Source organism: Dermacentor silvarum, chromosome 4 (genome assembly GCF_013339745.2).
Source record: "Dermacentor silvarum isolate Dsil-2018 chromosome 4, BIME_Dsil_1.4, whole genome shotgun sequence".
In the NCBI taxonomy this organism is placed as follows: Eukaryota; Metazoa; Arthropoda; class Arachnida; order Ixodida; family Ixodidae; genus Dermacentor; species Dermacentor silvarum.
Genome location: NC_051157.2, coordinates 134,562,980 through 134,585,607, shown reverse-complemented (window position 1 = coordinate 134,585,607; position 22,628 = coordinate 134,562,980). Strand labels below are relative to the sequence as shown.

General features: G+C 43.3%; 1 protein-coding gene across 1 annotated transcript in view; it reads right to left on the bottom strand.

The window, feature by feature from the left end:
• Positions 1-672: 672 nt before the first annotated feature.
• Positions 673-22,628, bottom strand: part of LOC119448915 (MAM and LDL-receptor class A domain-containing protein 1-like) — a 465,143-nt gene continuing 443,187 nt past the window's right edge. The window contains exons 58-65 of the mRNA XM_049666559.1: positions 21,815-21,929; positions 20,489-20,566; positions 15,519-15,713; positions 13,914-14,051; positions 6,844-6,993; positions 5,062-5,170; positions 2,336-2,391; positions 673-860 (exon numbers count right to left, since the gene is read on the bottom strand). Of these exons, the coding sequence (XP_049522516.1) occupies positions 847-860; positions 2,336-2,391; positions 5,062-5,170; positions 6,844-6,993; positions 13,914-14,051; positions 15,519-15,713; positions 20,489-20,566; positions 21,815-21,929 (855 nt within the window). The 3' untranslated portion in view covers positions 673-846. The remainder of the gene's footprint in view (positions 861-2,335; positions 2,392-5,061; positions 5,171-6,843; positions 6,994-13,913; positions 14,052-15,518; positions 15,714-20,488; positions 20,567-21,814; positions 21,930-22,628) is intronic.

The window sequence follows — 22,628 nt, the reverse complement described above, 5'->3', positions numbered from 1 at the left end:
TCACGACGATCGCTGGGGATAGGGGAAAGGCTCGCGGAGGAGCACGGAATTTTTTTTTTTTTTGTGGTGGGCCCGCGGCGCGTAGCGCTGCAGCGTTTGGCAACGTTGATCGTGACGGCATTCTAAACTCGACGCGTGTGTTTACTCGAAATCTTTAAAAAAATATCAAAGGTGATTTAGGGGCGCTTTAAACACTTCGTTAGCGGGCATTTCAAATGACACAGCTGAAACACGCAAAAAGCAAAAGTCACAATTATTTGCCTGGCGTCACACCTGCACCTGGAATGCCCGAAAATTTGCGTGGGGATTATTGCGTGACGGACGTACATAGGACAGACTTTCCCTCGAGCTCAGAAGAGAACAGTTTCGTGTTAAAAATAATTTCTGCGTTCCGGTGTGTTCAGATAGGAGTCCCCAAGCTTAAGCTTCCTCTTTACAGTTCTTAGTATTGCCAGCTCTTAGGCCTATCCTTGGCCCAGGCGCCTTAAAACCTCAATAACCATTAGTATTTCAATAAAGCAAATCCAATTACTGCTAACCCGCATATTTTGTGCCACAAAACATACAAAAGTGAGCAGACAGTGGATAAATTGAGCGCCAGCCGGATGTTGTTTTTGTTCCAACATTTCGCAATGTGACTCACGTATCACCTGAATAAATAGAATGAATTAGATTATCTGCAATTCGTATAGTCAGTGCATAACAAGCAAACTACTTATTTGTACACCATCATTTATTTTCGATACAGTAGTATAAATAGGCCTTTACAGAAACAAGTTCGTATACTGTACACGCCATGAAACATTTCCTTTCCACTGGCCATATGCTGCGATGTGAGATTTCCTGTCAGCCCAAAAATTCTGAAAAAAAGATTGAAAAAAAAAACGAAGTAAATGCTCTGCCCAAAGCAGTACTGTGCAAAATATTGCGTTGTCCTATGAGATATTACAATTTTTATGAACAAAAATTAGCTTATGAAATATTATCATCTGAGTATTCGAAAATCCTGTGTGCTCTTTCTCATAAGCGAAAAGTACGCATGCGAACAAGCTGCACTGCGTGTGTTCTAACAATTAAAAATTGAAACAAGTCATTAGGTTTCACCGCAAAAATTAGAATAACATGCTAAGGAACAGGAAACTCGAAAGCTGCTATTAAAAAAATTTTCTCATATGTTTGGCCAGAATAATTGCTTCATACTACACGAGCAAATGAAGGTGAAACCACTTTTTTACATTTTGTGTCGGAAACCAATCTGAATCCTCTTCCTGCATAAAACAAAATTACAAGGGCTGACATGTGTAGTTCCGATTCGTTGACGTAAACCACATAGATGGTAATAGATGTAGGAAACAAATAATAACTTTTTATTGAGACAGATCGAACCGCAATTTATTTCATTACGTGGAGTCAACTCATGATGTACTACTTCTCATTGCCATTTATGCTTTTATGTTTAGCAACTTTCTGAAACCGCAAGCCTCTACAAACTGACGAATTTGGTGGTCTAGCCTCCGAATACCCAGCACCGGAGCATTTGTGCAATATATTGCGCATCACATTATAGAAATATCTGCAGCGGCCAGAGAAACACCCCAGACACTGCGAAAAACCGATTTTTTTCTCGTTTTTTTTTTCTTTTTTTTATGTGGGACCATCTGGAGGATAATAACAAGTAATAACAATGTGCGCTTGTTTCTCGCCAAAGCAGGAGCTTTCGGAATGGTGTAATGGGAGCTTCGCCATAGAGCGAGCTGACGTAGCAGCGGTCCTCGCAAATGTAAGGCAATACATCGGTACCTAGGTAAGCAACAACGTGTATTAAATCATCTCTCAGTATTTGCGAAGATTCGAGGAATATGTGAAAACTAAAATATGGGCAATTTACAATGTATTGTCCAATATATTAGGATAATATAATACATTCGGAAATGTCCAATATATTGGTCATTGCTGTGCTCACTGAAAAAGACCTGAAAAACTATAAAATGTGGCTTTACGGTTTTTTGGTAGCCAAAATAAGATAAAATATAAATAGGAAACAATCCATAACATAAAAGCACACCAGGTGTCAGGAGGCTAAGCGCAACGTACAAAGCTTGTCCAACATGCTCTTTTCGTGGGTTCCCTTCAACATACCATCCGACCTTAGGCACTTTTTTGCCGCTATTGGGCAAATTCAAATAATTTCTAAAAATCAGTCAATGAGACAAACCAGCTTTCACTATGGTTTAGTGTTAGAATGTCACAAGCAAAAATCAGTTTTTCAATAGAGTGTTTTTTAAGCGTTCAGAGGAGCGCTTATAAAATACACGTTGCACAATATGTAGCTGACCTGTTTCCTCTCTGGAGACATCGTATGCAGCGCTGTGGAGAAGTGTTTGAGAGCCCCTGAAAGAAAGGCTTTAAGTTACACTCAATGTATAAAGTTGACTCAAGAACATGCTTCACAACGATAAGTTACTACTACATCTTCTGTCAGAAGAAAAATGAATGTGATAAGCAAAATACTTGTGAAAAGTGGGCATGAGGTGTTATAACTAGAGACCGGATTTTAGCAAATGCCTTTTTTGTTCCTTGCACTCTTCATCCCATTTTGATATATGAGCATGAATTAGAGGTTAAGAAGGGCTTTTATAGTGCTTTATAGTGCCTATAAATGCCTATTTTGGCGTTTGTGCCTAAATGCTTATAAATGCCTATAAATGCCCATTTTCAATATCGGCGCCTATATGAACACTATTTAGCCTCAAGTTTCGCTTTCGAGTGCAGTTAGAGACCGTTATTCATGTTACCGGGCAACACTGACTGTTCAGAACTCTATGGGGTTCAACCTAGTCCTTAAGTTCAACCAACTCCCGAAAAACAACTGCTAGCAGCATTGAAATGAGACGCGCCGGCCAGCATACGCCGACACGCTGACATTGCGCGAGCGGTTGGCGAAACCGAAACTTCGGAGAGCCATCATGGGAAACGAGAGTGAAGAGCAAAAGAATAAGGAAAGAAGTGATGTGCACGCAGCTTTTGTTTTGTTTGTAATTTACTTTTTAAGGTGTTCATCACCGTGGGGCGTTCCTTCTCAGCGTACGAGATCATTCTGACTGACAAGAGGCACAATTTTGAATCCAAAAATCTGGAGATGGTGGTAGTTTGCTATTGTTTCCACAATCTTCAAAGTGATTCTTAGACTACGTTCCGCGGGCTCTCCAAACAGATTTCTTCAAACATGTGCACTTCAAATGGGCGGAAGTGTATTTGGCAGTGTTGGGACGTCTGGCCTGTACAATTCGGATAATGTCATTGTATATGAGGAAATTGCGATGAGTTGTACCTAACAATCCTCATGTAAGAACATGCTAATTTATTAATAAATCGTAGTTTCTCTTGCATCTGTTATTTGTCTGTCTTTGTTGTGTCTTAATTTAATTGCGTCAGGCAGACATAAAGTATCGGTTTTTTTAATCAGTATTCCCAGCTTTCAAGTATTATTTTTCATGCCTGTTTCACTATATGCGATGCTCGAGTACAGTGGCCATTGAACATGAATATGAGCAGTGTGCTTATTGAATGAAGCCAATTGATCGTCATTAGTCCAGCAGCTTTATGGGACAATTGCATGGCTATGTTCAACTGTTGGCGCCTTTGTGCCATCATAGACAATAACATTTTTTGTTTTCCTATCGTAGATATAGGCCGCGCACGTCTACGTTTGAAATTATTTGCATTTATGTAAAAATTTATTTTGCCTATATTTAAGACGTTAGGACGCCTAAAACGTTGTTTTGCCTGCATATTCTTGGCGCCTAAAACGCCCTTTTTTAATGCCTAAAGATCCGGCCTCTAGTTATAACAATAAAAAGTTGCAGTGTCGTTTTACTTAGGGAACGCGGGTGACGCGCAAGCGTGTGCTATAGCACACACGAAGCTCTCGACCCTCGTTGCGCCTAGACGCCTCCACTGTCCGCATTGCAGATAATATTCAAGACAGTGCTCGCGCGGCCGCGGCATACGCAGCAACGCCCACAGTAAAACGCCTCCTCCACAGCCCTCTTCTGGCCGACCAACTCTGTGCTGTCCAGCAGGCCCACAATGCGGCCGAGAGGCTTGGCCTTCCGGTCCCTACGTGTGAGCGGCCCACTGCGTATTGAGACACGCTCTGCAGGACCTAAATAAAGTTTTTCATACCCTACCATACGACAGGTGTATGTGCCATTGAGCTTGGGCCCTTTCTGCACTATCAACAGGATGGGCCCACTTTTCAGCATGACATCACCACCAATACCGCCGACACTTGTGAGTCTATGAAGCTTCGCTTAAAGATAACGACTACAATAAAAGGTTAACAGTCACTATAACAACGTCCGCAAGCCTCACCTGCACTAAGAATAGGACGTAGTGAAGGACTTAGTTTAACCCCCCGAGTTCAATAAGCGTCATCTTATCATTAACTTATTTCATTGATATACAAACGGCTCAGAAGCGCTTTCGTTTTCTTATACCATAAAAATTCAGCTGCCGTGTAGCCAGCACTCGAAACTATGACCTTCTGCTCATTTGAAGAACCCGATAGCCGCGCAGCTGATGTCAGAGTGAGAACAAGAGTAGTTAGAAATCAAGGAGCACTGTCTCGTATTTTTTTAGAGAAACGAAACCTTCTGCCACAATGGGGAAATCATGTGGCATTCAGCAGCAGTAGGCAATGTATTATTAGCGTGCAGAAATGCACACATAAAAGGGAGACAAACACGAGCGCTGTGTGTCCATATGTGTGCTACATTCTAGCGCTATTTCCACTGCACAGTTATCTGCAAGCAACTAGCACAGCCGTAAGCCTTCTTAAAAGATACCAGGGCTTGCTAAGTTTACTAACCCATAGAAACTAATCAAGTTAAATTAGGTGCGCAATGGTCTCGTGAAAAAGCGTAACTAGTTTCTGAAGCTCGCGGTACCATATATAACTAGGGATGTCATTCTACGAAGCAAACTCATAACTTGTTACCCAAAAGTACCGATTAGAACCAATAAAATGAAAGGCACAATCAGTTCGCGGTAAACACTTACTGCGTTGCACGTTTTCTCCTGAACACGATGACTGCAATCACAGTTGAGATTAAGCCTATTGCCATCACGATCAGAATTCCGGCCACGATGGGGCCAGAACTGCCCGACGCTAAAGAAGAAAGAAAAAAAGATGTAGTTTAGTGGACGTACAATAATTTGCCCAGTGCGGCTACTGCAGCAAAAGACCTCCCCGTAAAGAGCATATTGTCGCAACGTCAAAAACAGAGGTCGCACAGCACTGATCCAGATGAACAGCAGCAAGTCGCCTTTTTAACAGTGCGCGCTACCGCGACTTCTTCGCTGCGCCTTGATAAAAACGCTCATGCATACTCGCATTGTCCTCTGCTTCATCGGAGTACCGGCGCGGCAATATACCCTAGACAGACTAGAGAATGCGACAGTCTTACCAAGCAGAAAATTTTTCCTTTGAAATAGAGTTACCGTGTATACAGAAAACCCACTTGGATGACTAGAAAGTGGCTCTCTAAACAAGAAATTCACTGTTGACACATATTTGTCTCTAGGCGAAGATTCGTGGCTTTCCCCTATTCGTGTGCACGTGCAAGGAATCTAAAAAATAAATAAAAAGCAGTGGACTGTTGCATACTGTATTACAATTTCGTAACAATATATTAAGATAAAAGGGTTTATCAGGCTGTCTAACTTGAAGAAGGACCAAAATGCTGTGTCACGTTATATAAGCATAAAATATTTGTTAATATAGATGGGAATTTCTAATTATTACAATTAACCATTACAGTTATTCAGCCTGATTGTGTAAATATGGCTTCATCAAATAAATACAGTGTTTGGGCCTACGATTTATCAATTTATGATCACCCTATTGCACATTTAAGAGAGACGCGGCATGTACAGAACATAAATATTGACTTGATCGACAAGTGCATCTAAAAAAACATTTTCTCATGAATGCCTTCGTGAATGTGCTTCCCTTATCATCAATTCCTTCACTGACACAGCACGGAGTCCATGCACAGTGTCGATGGCCTAAAAAAGTTGTCGCAGTTTAACCTGAAAGGCGAAGCATCAATTGCGATAGCAAATTTGTAGAGAGCTATACGGAGTAATGATATTAGCTTTATCAGCTGTATAAATTTGGACATGCAGCAGCACCGGCAACACGCAGAACGGTTGTCGACGCCGTCGGCGTTTTGCCCGCGTTCGCTCAAAATGCGTGCGGCGTTGGTGACTGTTGCCGGAGCCTCTGATATAAATAGGCACTTGGTGCCGCAGCTAAACGTCGCCTCCCTTCCCTCCCCCTCCCCCCCTCCCCCACGGCCTCTCGCGCGTCGGAAGAAGGCGCGTTTGCTCTACATATATGGTGAGTGTAAAGGAGGAAAGAGACGCCTACTTCTGCAGCCCTTAAGGGAGCACGGCGCAGAACGCGCGTTTGTTCTCCGCCGTGCGTTCACTCCCCGTGAAAGCGCGCGCCCCTCGCGCCCTTTCACTCGCACATACAGCGTTCGGCGCGCGGCGACGATTTCATCTCCATTGACGTCATACGGAACCTCACGGCGATGGCGACGGCGACGCCGACGGCAGAAATATGCTTTTGAGTGTTCATATAATTGCTATCGCAATAACAGTGTAGATGAGGAAACGCACCTCGTGTGTGATAATATGAAAAGACACCCATGTCAAATTTCTTTCGTAACTCATTAAGAGACAAGTTTGTACTAGTGACCAGCACATTATCCATAAAGGTAATATGGATACTACTTCAGTTTCTGCTAATGCAGAGCATCTGTTCAGCGGGTTTACCTTTGACTGCATCGTTGTCTCCTTCGGTAACATTGCTGGAGTACTGGCAGCGTGCTCCCGCATAGCTTCCGCTACAGTTGCAAACAGGGCTCCGCTTGTTCTGTGTCCATGAGCACGTGCCGCCGTGCCGGCAGTAGGAGTCCGGGCACACTGGTAAAAATTGAATAGCATTTATTGTGCTGGTTATTCTTTTATTGTGATTAGCATTCTTTGTGAACAGTCCGTCGGTCCGTCCGCCCACGTCTAACCTCTTTCAGGCTAACTTAGGTAAATTGCAGACCTGCACATGTTACAGGAAAAGGCAACCGAATAAAATTAAAATATCCTGTTTGAAAAATGTAATTCATTACAGCCACAAATTACTGCACCACGAAATTAAGTGAACAATTACTCGAAAGTTATAAATTACTTTAACGTTCCTTTCCTCTATGCTTTTATTAGCATCGCACAAATACAGTAATAGAACGAGCTGGCATGGCCATTTAAGTGTGCGCTCTAAAGCCTTTCAAAGATTGTTTCCCTATTGCAAAACCCAGTATCCAGTACCCAGTGCCATGCCTGATTATGGGCCCAGTGTCGCGCGCTGGATGCTGGGACGCTGGCAAGACGCGGCATACTGGGAGGCACTGGGCGCGGGGTACTGGTGCGAAATGCAGCTCTAGAGCGAGAAATACGTGGTGCCTGGCTACCTTATATATTTTTTCGAATACAGAAAGAAACAGAGAACGTTGCAATGCAATAAAAAAAGAAAAAAAAAGTAAATTAAAAATAATTCAGGAGGATTCGAACCTCCGACCTAGAGATCCCAACGACAGTATCTTACGACTACGCCACGCCGACCCGTGATCACCGATTCATATTTTGACATGTCAATGCGTAGACACAAGTGTAGCTTTGCACAGACGTCTCGCACAGACATGGTAGATGCGATATCGCCTTCAACTAAAACTTACGCCTCTATCAGAATGAATAAGTTATTGTCCGTATTGCATAGTATGCCTGGAAGTGCTGCAACACTGATTTGCTTTTGCGATTGGTATAATAACTACGAAAAAAGCCTTAAATGAACCGCCGACCCGGAATGTTGTACGGGCTGTTACTGCCGATTTTGACAGCCGTTTCTTATTCTTCGCGCAAAGGTAATGCAACATTTTCATAGCTCGACAATTCGCGCGACAGCGCTTTTCAATCGACACGTATGTTTAGTCACATATCTCAGTAAGAGAAGCGGTCGACTAATGCGGCTGACAGCCTTCGGCGACAGCACCTGTAGGTGTGTTTATAACAAGTCATATCGGCGCTCATCGCTTGTTGTGCTGACACTGTACACACGAAAGAAGGGTCTGTTTAAAAACAACGATGTGAAAGGTGAACTACAGAGTGATTTATCCTCGTTAGACTTGTTGATTCCTCAGCCCTCTCAGACGGGCCGATAGAGTGTAGACGAACTCGGCGGGTACGGTAGACTTAACCTTCGGTTGAAACGGACGATCTCGGTGTGGGTACCTGGCGAATGCGAAAATGTTTGTATTTGAGCTTCAGAACCTTTTAACTATTATTTTTAGTACAGCAGGGGAAGTGGAAGCGCAGGAGTCACCGCAGCTTTGTTGTCGGTGCGATAATATCAATCAACGGCAGGTTTTCTCAGGTCCGTTCGAACGCGTCTAAACGGCTGCTCGGTTTCGTGTCGACTGTACAACACTGCGACAACTCGCAGTCATCGATTGCGTACAAACTACTAGAAAACGAGGCGTTATCTGCGTTTGCGTAATTTCGTCCACGAATATAGCTATCTGCACAGTCAAAAGGGAAATGTACAAAGCGAAAGTGATCTGAAGTGTCGCATATGCATATGGGCAGCTCACACACCTTTATTCCAAGCTGCAACACCGCCGACACGAAACAGACATTTATGATCCCAACTTATAGCGCTATTTAGGACAGGAGTTTTTGGACAGGAGATGCCCATAAAATTGTATCAAGCATTTAGTATTCAACAGCGCCTATACTCCGGCAGTGCGGCACAAACGAAACAAGCGCCGTCTCCAGTACGAGCCAGCGAACTCCAGCGCCAACCAGCGCGTGTACAGCGCACACCAGTGCGCCCCAGCGTCATAGCAGTGAAACCAGCGTCTTGTCCAGTGTGACCCCGCACTTCTCCAGCGATCTCACCAGTGTCCCAGTGACTCCCAGTGCCTCCCAGCGTGCGCCAGCGTCCCCAGTGCCACCCAGTGTCAAAAAACGCGCTGGTTTCACACTGTAAGGCACTGGAAGGCGCTGGTTTTTGCAATAGGGTTATCTTCGCTTAGAATTCCTAATCAAAATTTTCGGACGTATCTTCTATCATTTTATTGTGAAGACATCTGCAGTGACAGTTTAAGTTCACTCGATGTGAGCGCTTGACAGAAGGGCTGTGTTGTAACGACGAACACCTTCGCGCTCACAATGTGAGAGATATGAGTGGATACTCAATGCTATAGTGGCACGGGTTTCGGTCCCCTATGAACCACCGTGCTTCATCGTTGCTCGGGCTATAGGGGAAAGCACTCCCCAGTGAAAACGATGCATCCGTAGGATATCCTAATCATGTCCCAATGTCCGTGCACCATTTTAGATACAAAAGGGACATCCAGTGGACGTCCAGTTCTGTCCTACCGCAGACGTCCCAAGGATTTCGCGCATGGACCTTTTTTTTTTACACACACATATTTGTCCTCCAAGAGGGTTTGTCTTTGAGTTTCGTCGTAACAGAATTATGCATTCTTCCATGTTGGAATTACAGTTCGGAGCTATGCATGTCTGCACTTCGTGTGTGCGCCATACTTTGCGAATTTTCTGATGCAGTTTACTTCTAAATGTTAAGTTAGTTCAATGAGCCACTTGCGCGGGGGGAAGGCCTAGTAGAATTAGGAGCATACAGCACTTCCGCACCTATGTGTGCGTGCGTAACGTGCACATTCGACGTATGTGTTCTTGATGCGTATGCTGCGAATTCAACAGACATTATAGCAAAAACTGTACAAAAGGCTCTGGCATACGTCCGTAAAATGCACGTGTCATGCACCCATTGTGTCCTTCGCGGATATGCAAGAGATGTCCTCAGGACAAGTAAATTGCGGCCAAGCGATCGTGTGAGAGACGGTCACAACATGTATTCGGCACATACCTAGGATATCCATGCCCTGATAGTGGATGTCCATAGGATATTGATAGGACATTATTGTTCCTACTGGATCCTGATACGGCATGTGGAAAACTTGAAAATCGTACATAGATGGTTTCCTGGCATGAACGTACTAAGTGGCCAGTCGCTATCAAGCCATAGAAGCCCCGTTTTCATTTGTTGGCTAATATCTGGTGAACTTTCACTCTTTCTTCGTTAGCCATTTAGACTTCGACTTATTTTAATGGACAACAGGTAACGTTCACGTTCCATGAAAAGTAGGCCAAATCTGTAATACAATTTATTATAAACCTACAGATTGTAACGGATGGGAGGGGTTTATGTAGATGATAGATCGTTAGCGTAGCGCAAGTGACAGGACGGTCATTCAAGGTTAGCAGGCAGTGGCCAGCTCCCCACGCTCTACTCTATTTTCTCTTCCTTCAGCTCCACCGTGCAGTGTGACAGCTTCTACGGGGGCAGACGAAGCTAGAGATGGGTCGCTCAGGACTCTTTTTAGAGAGCGAGTCAGCCATGGATCAGTAAAAGTGAGCGGCGGTTCTCTTGGAGAAAGGGAGCCGGTTCTCTCGCGTTCCGTGAGCCGTGCCGATGCGTTCCGTCAGAGCCGGGCCTTCTGGTGGGTGCGACTTCCGCGCCGTCTATTAGCGACACGAGAAAGCAACTGCCCTCCCACCCTTCCTTGCAAGAGTCACCTTCACCACCTCACCTTTAGCTGAACAACGAAAGAACCGCCGCAACCACGGCTCCCTCGCCCTTCAAAAGAGCGGCTCAAAAGATCCGGCTCGCTCTTGAGCGGCTCGCTCCTGAGCGCTCAGGAGCGAGGCGGATCTTTTGAGCCGCTCTTTTGAAGAGCGAGGGAGCCGTGGTTCAGTAAGTGAGCGGCAGTTCTTTCGGAGTGAGGAAGCCGGTTCTCTCTCGTTGAATGAGACGTCCCGAACCGTTCCGTCAGAGCCGGGTCTTCTGCTGGGTTTCGAGGTTTCGATTTCTGACCGACGAATGGTGGCCGGTGTGGGCAGACTCGCGCTACTGGTACTCGATCGCAGTGTGTGGTGTGCGCAGCAGTCCCTTTTGTTTATTGTGCGTCCTATGGTATGGCACCCGATGCCACCGAGGGGAGAAGTAAAGAAGCCTTAATTGGCAAAGGATGGGTACCGTTCGTTGCCTGCTGCTGTGCGAACGATGTCTGGCGACTCTCACCGATCGCACATCGTGCGCTGGTCCAATAACACTTCGAAGATGGTCTTCCGTGTCTTTAAATACAACAGGTGAATGTACAGTTTACGTCCTGGTCTTCATTTGTGCTAATTAGCCTAGTCATAAAAACGTCACCCATGACATCCACTTCAGTGCATTTTCTGAGCGTGTATCATTAGCACGTCATTAAAACGAGGCCAATGATCTGTTGTGTGGCTATAGAAGTTCATTTGTTTTTTTTTTATTTGTTTGTCCTGGCGCATGATCGCCAGTATCGCGCGTGCGCTCAAGAGAAAAAAAAATCTAAAGAATAAAAAAAAAAAAAAAACGAATGGTACGTGCGGCAGTTTTGTGGATCTTTCGTATGATTTTTGTATTGTACTACAAGAAATGATTTCTAGATTAATTTTGCATGGCGTTACAGCTCACTCATATTATAGTGAACGTACCTATGTGAATAAATGAATACAGTTGAAAGATAATGTACAATCATTTTGTGTTCTCATTTTGACGAAAGTTGATGTTAAAGTACCTCAAGAGCAGACAAGCTTCTGTAATGACGATGAAGTTACATATCTTTTTTTTTCTGAAAAACGTACGTCGCATTCTGCCTGTTAGAGTATCATAAGCATTTTATCCCCATTATCAGAAAAGAAACGTTCATTACAACTAAAAATTTACGCTTTTACTATATGTAAAAATATTCTCTAAACATAGAAAAAATACCAATAACACGGTTATTAAATTATGCATATATCATTTTTTTGAAAGCCAGATAACTATAGAATATGCATAACACAGGTTACATGTTTAAGTGAACCGGTGAGCCGTTCAAATGAACCGGTTAATTCCAGTGAGCTGAGCCGTTCCGAGCCGCTCACTGAAGTGAGCCGTTTTGCCCATCTCTAGACAAAGCTCTCCCAGCGAGTTGCGCAGCTCGATCGTGGTACAGCATAATTCGTGCAACGTGCACAACTTGCGTTTTGCGTGACTGCCGTTATGTGCAACAGCTGTGTTTGATGATTTTCGTGCAGTTTGCTGACGGGTTGCGTTGTTTTATATAAAGGAAGCGGGTAGTTGACGCCGAGTACATCATGGTAGTCGATATACGAGAGCTACAGTCCCAGCGGAAAAAAAATAGCACAAGTGGCTGGTGGCTAGAGAGGTAAAGTTGCAACTGGCCGATCTGTTGTTCCCGAGCGCGCCGGTAGCGAGAGTGCCAGGCGCATTCCATTTTCCGAAACTGCGGTAGCTGGTAGAAGCTGACCCATTTTGAAGCCCGCATTTCGAAGCCAACCACATGTCTAACTTTTCGGTCACTCTACGTGCCAGCAAAACTGCGATGAACGCTCTACCATCGCCAATCACCCCCACGCATCGAAAAATTAAAGGGCTCCCGTGCTCTCTTAAAAACAAATGAAAAAGAAAAATCTGTTCATATGTAAATAATGTTAACTCACCTCTTGCGTGCATCTCAAATAATTTTGCATGTTTCTCTGTGTTCACCATTGAACGGCCCATTTTCTTAAGATGCTGGCATGGGATACAATTGCTTCTATAATTACACATTTTTAAATCAGCGCCTTCCAATGTGCACTACTTAAAGCACCTGAAAATCCGATGTTACGATTTTCGCTGACGTACCATACGCGGTGGCACCACGTTGTGCGCCGCATGTGTCCGACATAAAAGCCTCGTTCAAGTATTGAGTGTAGAAGAGGTATTTGCATTAGAAGCTGTATTACCACACCGGCTATCAGATGAAACTACATGTTTAACACGCTTACGGTGAACATTGTCACGATGGCACTAACACACTCAACACAAGCACCCCGAAGTTTGCCGCACAAGTTTACTGCAAATGTAGTACAAGCAACAGGTTCGCGTTCTCTTCATGGTACAGTCCCTCCCCCCCCCCCCTCAAAAAAAAAAAGACAGAAAACTGTGTCGAGCAAAATATCGAGAGCGCAACTATTGCAGCAGTGACAGCTTTGCAATGTCTAGATTCACAGTCCATGTTGCTCTTCGGCGCCGATCTTTTGGAAAACGTTTCACAAAGAAAATAAGCGTGTATTTCCATCTGGCTGGTGAACACTGCGACAGGTTGGAAAATTTCTTGGCAGTGCGGCGTTTTTTAGGTGGCGGCTCCATCGTTTTAGAGGCGCATCTGATCACACTATCGGATACGGAGGCTACGGACGGAGCGTCTGAGATGACTTTCGCGTGAGGTTTCCTGTGCTAGCCGCCAGGTGTCGCATAAAATGCTGGAGCCGCGAATAGCAACTAACATCTTAGAGCCTAGAGCGACGCAATGACCAATCACGGGCTATACTGCATGTCACCATGGAAGTTTTGTGAATAAGACTGAAATTCCGCCTTCGAAGAATGTAGGAGCTGTCTCGGGACTTGAACACTCTTCACTCTACACCCCTCCACCACCTCACAAGAACCATTACTCAATTATAATTGAACAGAAGTCTATTGTTTATCTAATTACTGGATGCTGTGTTTTATGATATTGGAGATACTGTTCACGAAGCTATTTAAGACATCTGAAAATCTATGCATGACAATTTTTGTGAGTACCGTGAGAATTTTCGTGAATTCAGTTACACTTTCTGATAACTGTCAACCAATATTCAATTCACGGAAGTCTAGAGTTCATCCCACCCGAATCTCTCCAGATACTCACCCCCACAAAGAGACTCATCCGCGCTGCCAAAGCAGTCTTCGTGACCATCGCAGAGGAGGGACCGTGGAAGGCAAGTGTCAGGATACTTAGTTGGACAATAGAACTTATCTTCGCTACATATGTTCGTGCTCTTCATACCTGTAAGATGGAAAGCATTCACATATGTATTATATATAAAATTCGCAGTTCAACTCGATGGGCGAAACATTGACAGCGACAGCAGTACTATAACATTGCACGATGTACGGCACGCAGTGTTATCGACAATATAGATTACAGCAGACCTTCACTTTCTAAATAAACACGCACCCAAGTACACCCATGCATGCGTAGGGTCATATCGATGACAAAGAGCACACGTGATCATCACTGACAGTATACAGTTGCAGAGACACTGCATTTTGATGTTCAGAACGAAATAGAATTTGTTCACGAAAGAAGGTATATTCTGAGTAACATTATCTGAGGACGATTCTAAAAATGTAATGTTAACCGAAATTTTGGTAGTGAATACAGCATGACACACTGTGATTACAGTGATCTGCGATTCTCAAACACCTGAAAACGTGTTTTCTCATTGCAGGCTGTAATTTGTGTGCTTGTTGCAGTGCATGTCTAATAATCATTGTCAGTCTCTATCTTCCGATTTAAACAGCAAGCAACGCTCACAAAACATTAACTCGAATGGCTTTGACCAGTCGTTTCTTGATACTTTGTGCTTTATCTATAAACTGCCGACTGTATAATTGAAATCGACTGCTTTTTCACACGAAAATACGCGACGTTCTTCGTGCTAGATATTTGTTTGATAAGCATTTTCTTATTAATCACTTGTAATGAACAATTGGGAAAGTGACGTGCAAAGTAAGAGGTGTGAACAATAGGCATATTGTGCCTTCGCTGTAACTTCATATCTATGAACAAAAGATAATCAAAATGTGAAACCTACTTTATCGAAAAACATTCCGTAAAACATAATATATGCTTTGCATTCAAGGACAGCTAGAAGCTCTTATTCGAATGACACTGACACAAGGGCTTGCATTGCCAAGATGATGCAGAAAGCAGAAGTTTGGTGCCGTAGCACATAATATGGCAATTGTAGCCTAACCTTTTTAAAGAACTTAGGCCACCAAATGTGCTGTTTGCTTTCGTTAAGCTGTAATCTTCTTGAAATATGTATCCACACAGTAGCTTAGTAGTTATGGCAGTCAGCTGCTGAGTTCGAGGACGTGGGTGCTATCTGGGCCACTGCAGCCGCAGTTCGAAGGAGGAGAAATGCAAGAACGCTAGTGTGCTCAGATATTGGTGCAGGTTAGAAAAGCCTAGTTGGCTTAAATCATTCAGTAGTGCTCCACTATGGAGTACTTCACTATGGAGTACTCCACTATGGGTTTTGGCACGTAATACCTCAGAATTTAACGTTTTTGCATGTGCTGAATAATAATTATTGCATGCAAAAGCGCCACACCAATCCTCTTTCTTACCTATTCTCCAATTGTGGACGAATACGCTGGTCGTATGCAAGAGTTTGTAATAACTCGAAATTTCAGCGTGTTTTCTGCCTAACGAAAACGTTAGCAGTTAACTTAGACAGGCACTTACTGCATATTTCATCGAGTCCATTAGGACAATCAGGAACACCATCACACGTGAGCAAGGCGGGGATGCAGGTGGTGCCATCTCTGCAGCTGAATTCACCGCGAGAACATTCCAATGATGGCTCTGTCGAAAGTGGGCCTGGTGTTGCAGTTGTCGCAGTTGTTAGTTCAGCCTCTGTTGAGGGATTTGTTGGTCCATCTGGACGGTAGAAAAAATACTAGCTCATTACAGCGCTCAAAATAAAAGCTCGAATGACAGATCTACATAAGTTGTCATCAATGCAATTTCGTGGAGAGTGGGTATATATTGAAGATCAGTGTTGTTATTTTATCAGCGAAATAGAACAGCTGCCTTTTCTCTAACTCGAGTGGTATCGTAGAACGAAAAAAAAACGAATTGTCTGCGTCATCGTAGTGCAAGTAAGAAAAAGCTGTGCATGAAGAAGTATAGCACTCCCGATACGAACGAGATGGCAGACGACACCAAGTAATTTTATTGCAGGATTGCAAGCTTGAGAAATCACTTAGCGTCTTCGTCAAACCATGGTGTGAATGTAGGGCTGTGGAATATTTTGTTGCAAATGAATAAGAATGTCGCGCGACTGCCAAGACTGCAATTTCACTGCACCGTACATTATGATCGAAAGAGCACATGGTTTCCCTGTAAATTACGCCTGAGTAAACGCCGGGACCTCCGCCTGCGAATTGATGTTTTGCTTTATTGTGTTTGCCTAACTACTCAACATTCACAAATATTAAAGCTAAGCTTTATATGTCAAGGCGAAATCATATATCACTAGGCGAAATCGCCTCTGTAAAGAAAACTATCATCATCAGCATTGGCTCGAGCGTCGTCGTCTTCTTCCGCAGCATTGGCGCCCCTCGGGTTGCACTCGTGCTCGTGCCACTGCTCCCGCGTTCATCGTCGTCATCTTCTTCCACAGCTGGCTGCGTTTAGACTCATCATTCCTGCGTCGAATTTCACTTCTCTTCTGTCGTCGTAATGGGGGGCCGAGTTTACGGGGGTATGAGCCATTGCGTAAGGGGGTATGACCCATTCATTGTCTTACGTAACAGACAGATTTAATTTTCAAGCAATTTAATTTCGAAGAATCTCAAGCGGAAATGGCGGGCGACTGCTGCTAACCACGCCGCCGAGCAAAATCGAAGCCTCAAACGCAAGCGAGAACGGCGGACTGCGTGCATACCGTCACTGACGTCGTTCTCTCTGTCGTAGCCGAACGTGTGTGTAACCTCAACATTGAGAAATACTTTAATGAACACTCTGGAATTACGTAGTGATAAACACAGCGGCGACACGTTTCAGCTTCGCTGGTTAACCACCTTCACGGAGTGGAAGGGCTGAAGAATCTTGCGCATTGTAAGTATCAATTACTGTTTTTTGGATCTAGTAATAATGGGGCCCACAGGACCTATCCAAGGTTTTATATTCTATAAAGAGAAGGCTACAGAGAGCATGCTGTACATTTAAGTGTAACGCACTTTAAGGACCCGGGATGTCGGCGTCGGCGTCTACCGCGTGATGACGCTCAAAGACAAGTGCTCAAAACAGAGTAAAACAAGTGCAGAATTGATCGAAACCGGTTCAAAATAAATTAAAATGATTCAGAATAACTTAAAATACAAGAACCTTCAAGCATTAAGCGCAGTAATTAGCATAAATTTGTTAAAATAACTTCTAACATCAGGAAAGGCTTAGGCTCCAGGTGCATGGTGGTTCGGCTCCATGTGCGGGGCGGTTTCCCACCCGTTTTGTGCCTCAGCACAAGTGTCAAAATGGATGATGGATTGCTAAACACACGATAAGCACAGGATAAAACAAAATAAACACAAAAAAACACAAGGGAAACACCGGCGAATCCCTGCTCCGCACTTCCCCAGCGTTCACTTTCAGTGGAACTACATTACCGCCGAGTTTACCATTGCACTTTTTCGATACATTTTCAGCTGCTCCTAATAAAGCTACAAAGGCTGGTGGGGGGGGGGGGGGGGCATTTTTTGACGTGCGGCTAGCCCAACTTGTACTCATAAAATTTTATCTCATCCATATCAATATCTAATTGATCCTAGCGGCGACAGCCACAACTTTTCCCGTCTGTCACGTACTTAAAACCTGTGAAGGAACTGGCATCTTCATCAATTTCTCGCACCACGTAATGTTTACAATTCGAAGATCCTAAAGAAAAAATTAGAACACTGAAGGTTCGAAAGGAACATGTCCAGACCTTGTTGGTAGCTTTCCGACACTTAAGTCATTCGAAGACGAAAAGCAAAGCGATCACTGATTTTGCGAGCATTTTTCGGTGACCCCAGTTGGCTTCAAAAATTCTCCGTGCAGCTCGAGCTCATGGACTTGCAGTGTTCGCTGAAGCTAAATGTTATGCAGCAGGAACATCCCTTGCTTCAGTTTTGGAGAAACTTATAAAAATTGTGCAAACACAGTTGGCGTCTGTCTTCCAAGAACGTATGTAAGTGAACAACAGTCGCTCTTTTTAATGACTAGATCTGAGCAAGAGTTACCTTAAAATCCACCATTGTACGCTTCTCCTCTGATCGGGAAGTAAATTCCAATTAGAAAAGCAGAACGAGGAAGGAAGCGGTGTTGTCAACGGGGCTGACCTTTCAGCTTCCACACGGAAGCCTTGTCCACTCTGGAAGAAAGCTGGAGTCAAGAAAACTTCCGTGTCAGACCCATAACGCCACACCCTTTGCGAACACCATTAGAGTGGGCATTCTGTTTTGCTGTGCCTAATATGAACAACCCCTTTTTGTCCTACTTGCACAACGTCTTTGAGAACACCATCATGGCGGCATTCTGTTTTTCTATCCCTAATATGAACAACCACTTTCAATCCTACTTGCACAAATTCGGAGTATAAGGCTTGCTGCGGAGTGCTACAAATGCGATGACACGAAGCACAAATCGCTTTTGCGTATGCAAAAACTGCACCATTTCCCACTTAACGGCAAGGCTGGTTTTGAGCACTCCAGCCCTCTGTTATAGGCAAAACTACCAGAAAACTGAGCTACGCAGGAGAATACGCTTACCAATTAAATCTTTAGGATAAATTCAATAAGCGTTCGCCTTTCTTCACTTCAATAATTGCTCCACGTGACTCGTGCACTAATATGCGGCTTTCATTGAGCTGGACACGTTATTGAGGTCTTGCAGAATCCAAATAATATTTTATATCAGTAGAAATCCCCCAAAATATAGCCAAGACCCCAGGTGCACTCCTCGTTTTGACCAAAACTGGGCAAATACTTTCCTTTTTCTTCCTCTCTCACTTTCACCCTCATGTTGAAAATTTTGACCACCCTTCTATCCCGTGTTCTCACTTATAACAAAATTATCAGCCCTCCGTCATCCTTGCCCACAGCCCAAAAAGTTTTAGCCACCCTCCCACACTCTTACGCTAAAAAGCCTACCATCCTTCTCTTACCTTCCGTTTTCTAAAATTGCAAGCAGGCCATTTGCTCGACCCGCGAGCTTCGTTTACAACACTTATTTTCTAGTGCCATTCCTATGTTGAAAGCGTGCCACAGTCCTTTGCTTTTAGGCGCTTGACCATAGGTCGGCAAAATAAGTGGAGCTCACTTAGACAATAAAAAATTATAGATATATATTTTTTTTGCTTAGAGCTCACTCGAACTGAGACTTATTGAAATTCTACTCAGCCGCGATTCCTAACCATCATCAGAAGTATATTCAGTCAGGCTAGATTGGTTTCAAGCTCACCAAATCTATCTATGCTCGGCCGGGCTCACTCGGAATCCGACTCACCAGAATTATACACAGCCGGGATGACTTAGACTCAAACTCAGGAATATTCTACTTAGCCGGGTTCACTCGGTCACACTCAATATATACAGAGAGGGTTTCTTGACCCACAAATCTCACGAACTCAGATTTTCTCTTGAATTGAACATATGAATTACAAAAATACCTTTAAAAATGTGCATGCACACGTGCGGGATAGAGACTGATATTACAGCCCAGGAATACTGCCCAGATCTCCGCTCTGTACTTGTTTGGCGCAGCACAATTTTCGTCTGAGAGTAATATAAAACGCATTTTTAATAGCGGAGCTGTTTAAGCGAGTATTAGTCCGTAACGTGCGAACAGAAATTGTGGGCCGATCCTGGCGAATGTGCAAAAAGGGTCCAAACGCAATGGCACATACCCCTGTGCACTAGCGAAGCTGAGCCTGGTTAAGTCTAGCTAAGCATGGTTGGGACTACTTAAGCTTAGTCCAGTCATCGATAGCCAATCAATAACTAATAAAGAATCAATAAATAATCAATAAATTTCGGCAAATGCTGGGGAGGACTTGATAGTGCTTCGCCTAGCCCAACTACATGGCCAAAACCTTGCGAAAGTCAATCGATAGCCAATGAATAGCTAATCGATAATCAATCAATAATCAATAAATTCGAAAAAATGCTGGGGATGATTGGTAATGCTTAGCCTAGGCCAAATTCATGGTCAATATCTTGCGATAGCCAATCAATAGCTAATCAATAGCTAATAAATAATAGATCAATAATCAATGAATTCCGGAAAATGCTGGGGTTGACTTGGTTATGCTTTGCTCAGCCCAAAGCCAGGACTAGCTAGGTGTCCATCAGCTCCACTGTCTCTTTAGCATTGCGCCTCCAGTGCAAGCTACGCTACTTTTTACTTTTTTTTACACCGAGATGTTGCGCACAAGCTCTTCATTAAACCAATTACATTACACAACGTTCCAAGGAAAAACTTGAGAATATTTCATTTTGCAATCGGACGAATGGTGCTGAAGTGATGACTTTAACAGATATGAGAAGAGAAGAAACAGAAGAAGGATAAAACGTCTGCCTTCGCGAAAGGCTTCTACACTTCAAAAAAAGCTGAGCTTTCCGATCGTTCAATGTGCTTTGCTACAAAGGAGAGCCCAGCGAAACAAACGAAATCACCTGTAATCGGTGAAACTGTAGTCTCCTCTGTGAATGGCTGCTCAGGAACCACTGACGACGTTGTGGACCTCGCGGTGGCTGTAATGAAAATTCACGGTCCATCGAAGTGCGTAACGAAAAGGAGTTTGAAGAAAAGTGACAATTAAAACAAAAATTTTACAAAACTCACTTGGAGATGAGTATTCTACAATGCATTGCAAATACTGTATTATGTGTGTAATTTGCTCTGACGAGCAGACTACTTAGAAAAAAAACTGCTTCGCGAAATCTACGATCCATCTTTAAAAGCTGTTTGTTGAACTACTATTTTTCTTTCATTATTATATATATTGCCTTAAACTGCTAAAAATGTTACTATAAAGGCTACTCCTTTAACTGCGTGAGCGCAGAACATTATAATTGTGGTTACCATGACTAAATTTTCACAAATTCCTTTTGTCGACAGATCTGCCACTATATATATATATATGCCCCATCACACTTTGAAAAAACTCACAATCCACTTTGATGCCTGAGTGAATTTTATGAAAACACAGTGCAGCGCGAACGGACGAAGATAGAGAACAATTTTGACCCACACACCACAACGCTTTACTACCCTTCCTCCGAATGAGGTTTCAGAATCGTTTAGGTTGTTAAAACTCTCTAGTAACTGAATATTCTGCTTGTGCTGTGCACTATATTCTTCAACGACTTCCTGGTATTACCTACAGCGAAAACAAACATATTTGGAGAGGTTTCTTTAATTTAAATTTGTGCAGTAATCAGTGCAACAGTTTGCTATGTAAATATGCGAAAACTTCATATTTATCTTGGCCTATACAGCTTTCGCGCGACAAAAAATTTACGATACTTGGCTCACTGAACAGGCATAGAGTCACGCCAATAACCTGTCCTGTAGGATTACAGACAAAAATTTAGTGTAGTAACTGCGGAACAGTCAGTATAATATCCAGAAATGTGACGGTCCGATATAAATAAACTCTAATGTCGAATTGGTATTAAGGAAATTAAGAGAATGGGCTTCGATTGTGCCAAATAGCCAATACTTGCTCATGATATATTTGACCTTTTTCCTAGAAGATACAGGATGGTATCACTAATTTCTCTGTTTTTCAAAACTCTGGTAGACCATTATAGAAAACCGTTATTGCCTCTAGAAAACCGCTATAACTAATTCAAATTTTATGCCATGAAACTCGCAGGTTAGGCATCTCAATTTATTCCGCTCATTCTACTGGGAGCTGTAGGAAATTGCGTGTGAGCTGTTTACGATATCAATATTCAATATTTGTTGATTGCACTTTTTACCACACATTCACTTACAAGTTCGTGGGACAGTTGTGACTTGTGATGTTGATCCACACTTGCCCGAGCGTACATAAATGTCATCAATGGCAACATTTCCCGCAAACTTTCCAGCCGTCGCGGTGATAATAACCTGCACATTACGAGGAGTAGTTAACAGAATGGCAACCCTGAACAAAATACATTCCTTTACTGCAGTTGTGTAGGGATGCACAATACACTGAATCATGTGCGCACCTAGGCTAATTTGAGAAAGCAGTTTATGCAATTCTTTTGTCAAATGCTAAACTGTGTACATGATTTTATACATGTTTCATAGCTCAAATTTCACACAGTCATTGTTGGCCTGGGTGGTACATACAGGAGAAAGATAATGATTTAAAATAGGGCTAAGAGGGAATGAATAGACTACAAAGGGGCTACTCGGAACCAACTTTTACATTGAGGAGACACGTACATACAGAAATCGGAAAGTTGCACGCAATGGTAAAAGTGTGTGAGCATTATTCGCTACTACAATTTAAAAATTTAGGAATAACATATGTGATAGCAAACGTTGCTGAAAGCAGCTAATGAGATAATTAAACGACAAACAATTTTTCAATGCTACGTATTATCACACGTATCACTGATACCGCCACGATGAATTTTTAAATATAAAACGCTCCAATTCACGCGCAACAACGTTGCTACGCGTGCCAAGGATTGAGGTAAAATAAAGATTAGGCGTACACCTGCATAGCAAAGGATACGTGGTTCAATGTTAGTCGGCTTTCATATTGAGCAACAGCTGATTCACCCAAGGTCAGTATTTGGCGCAAGAATCTGTCCT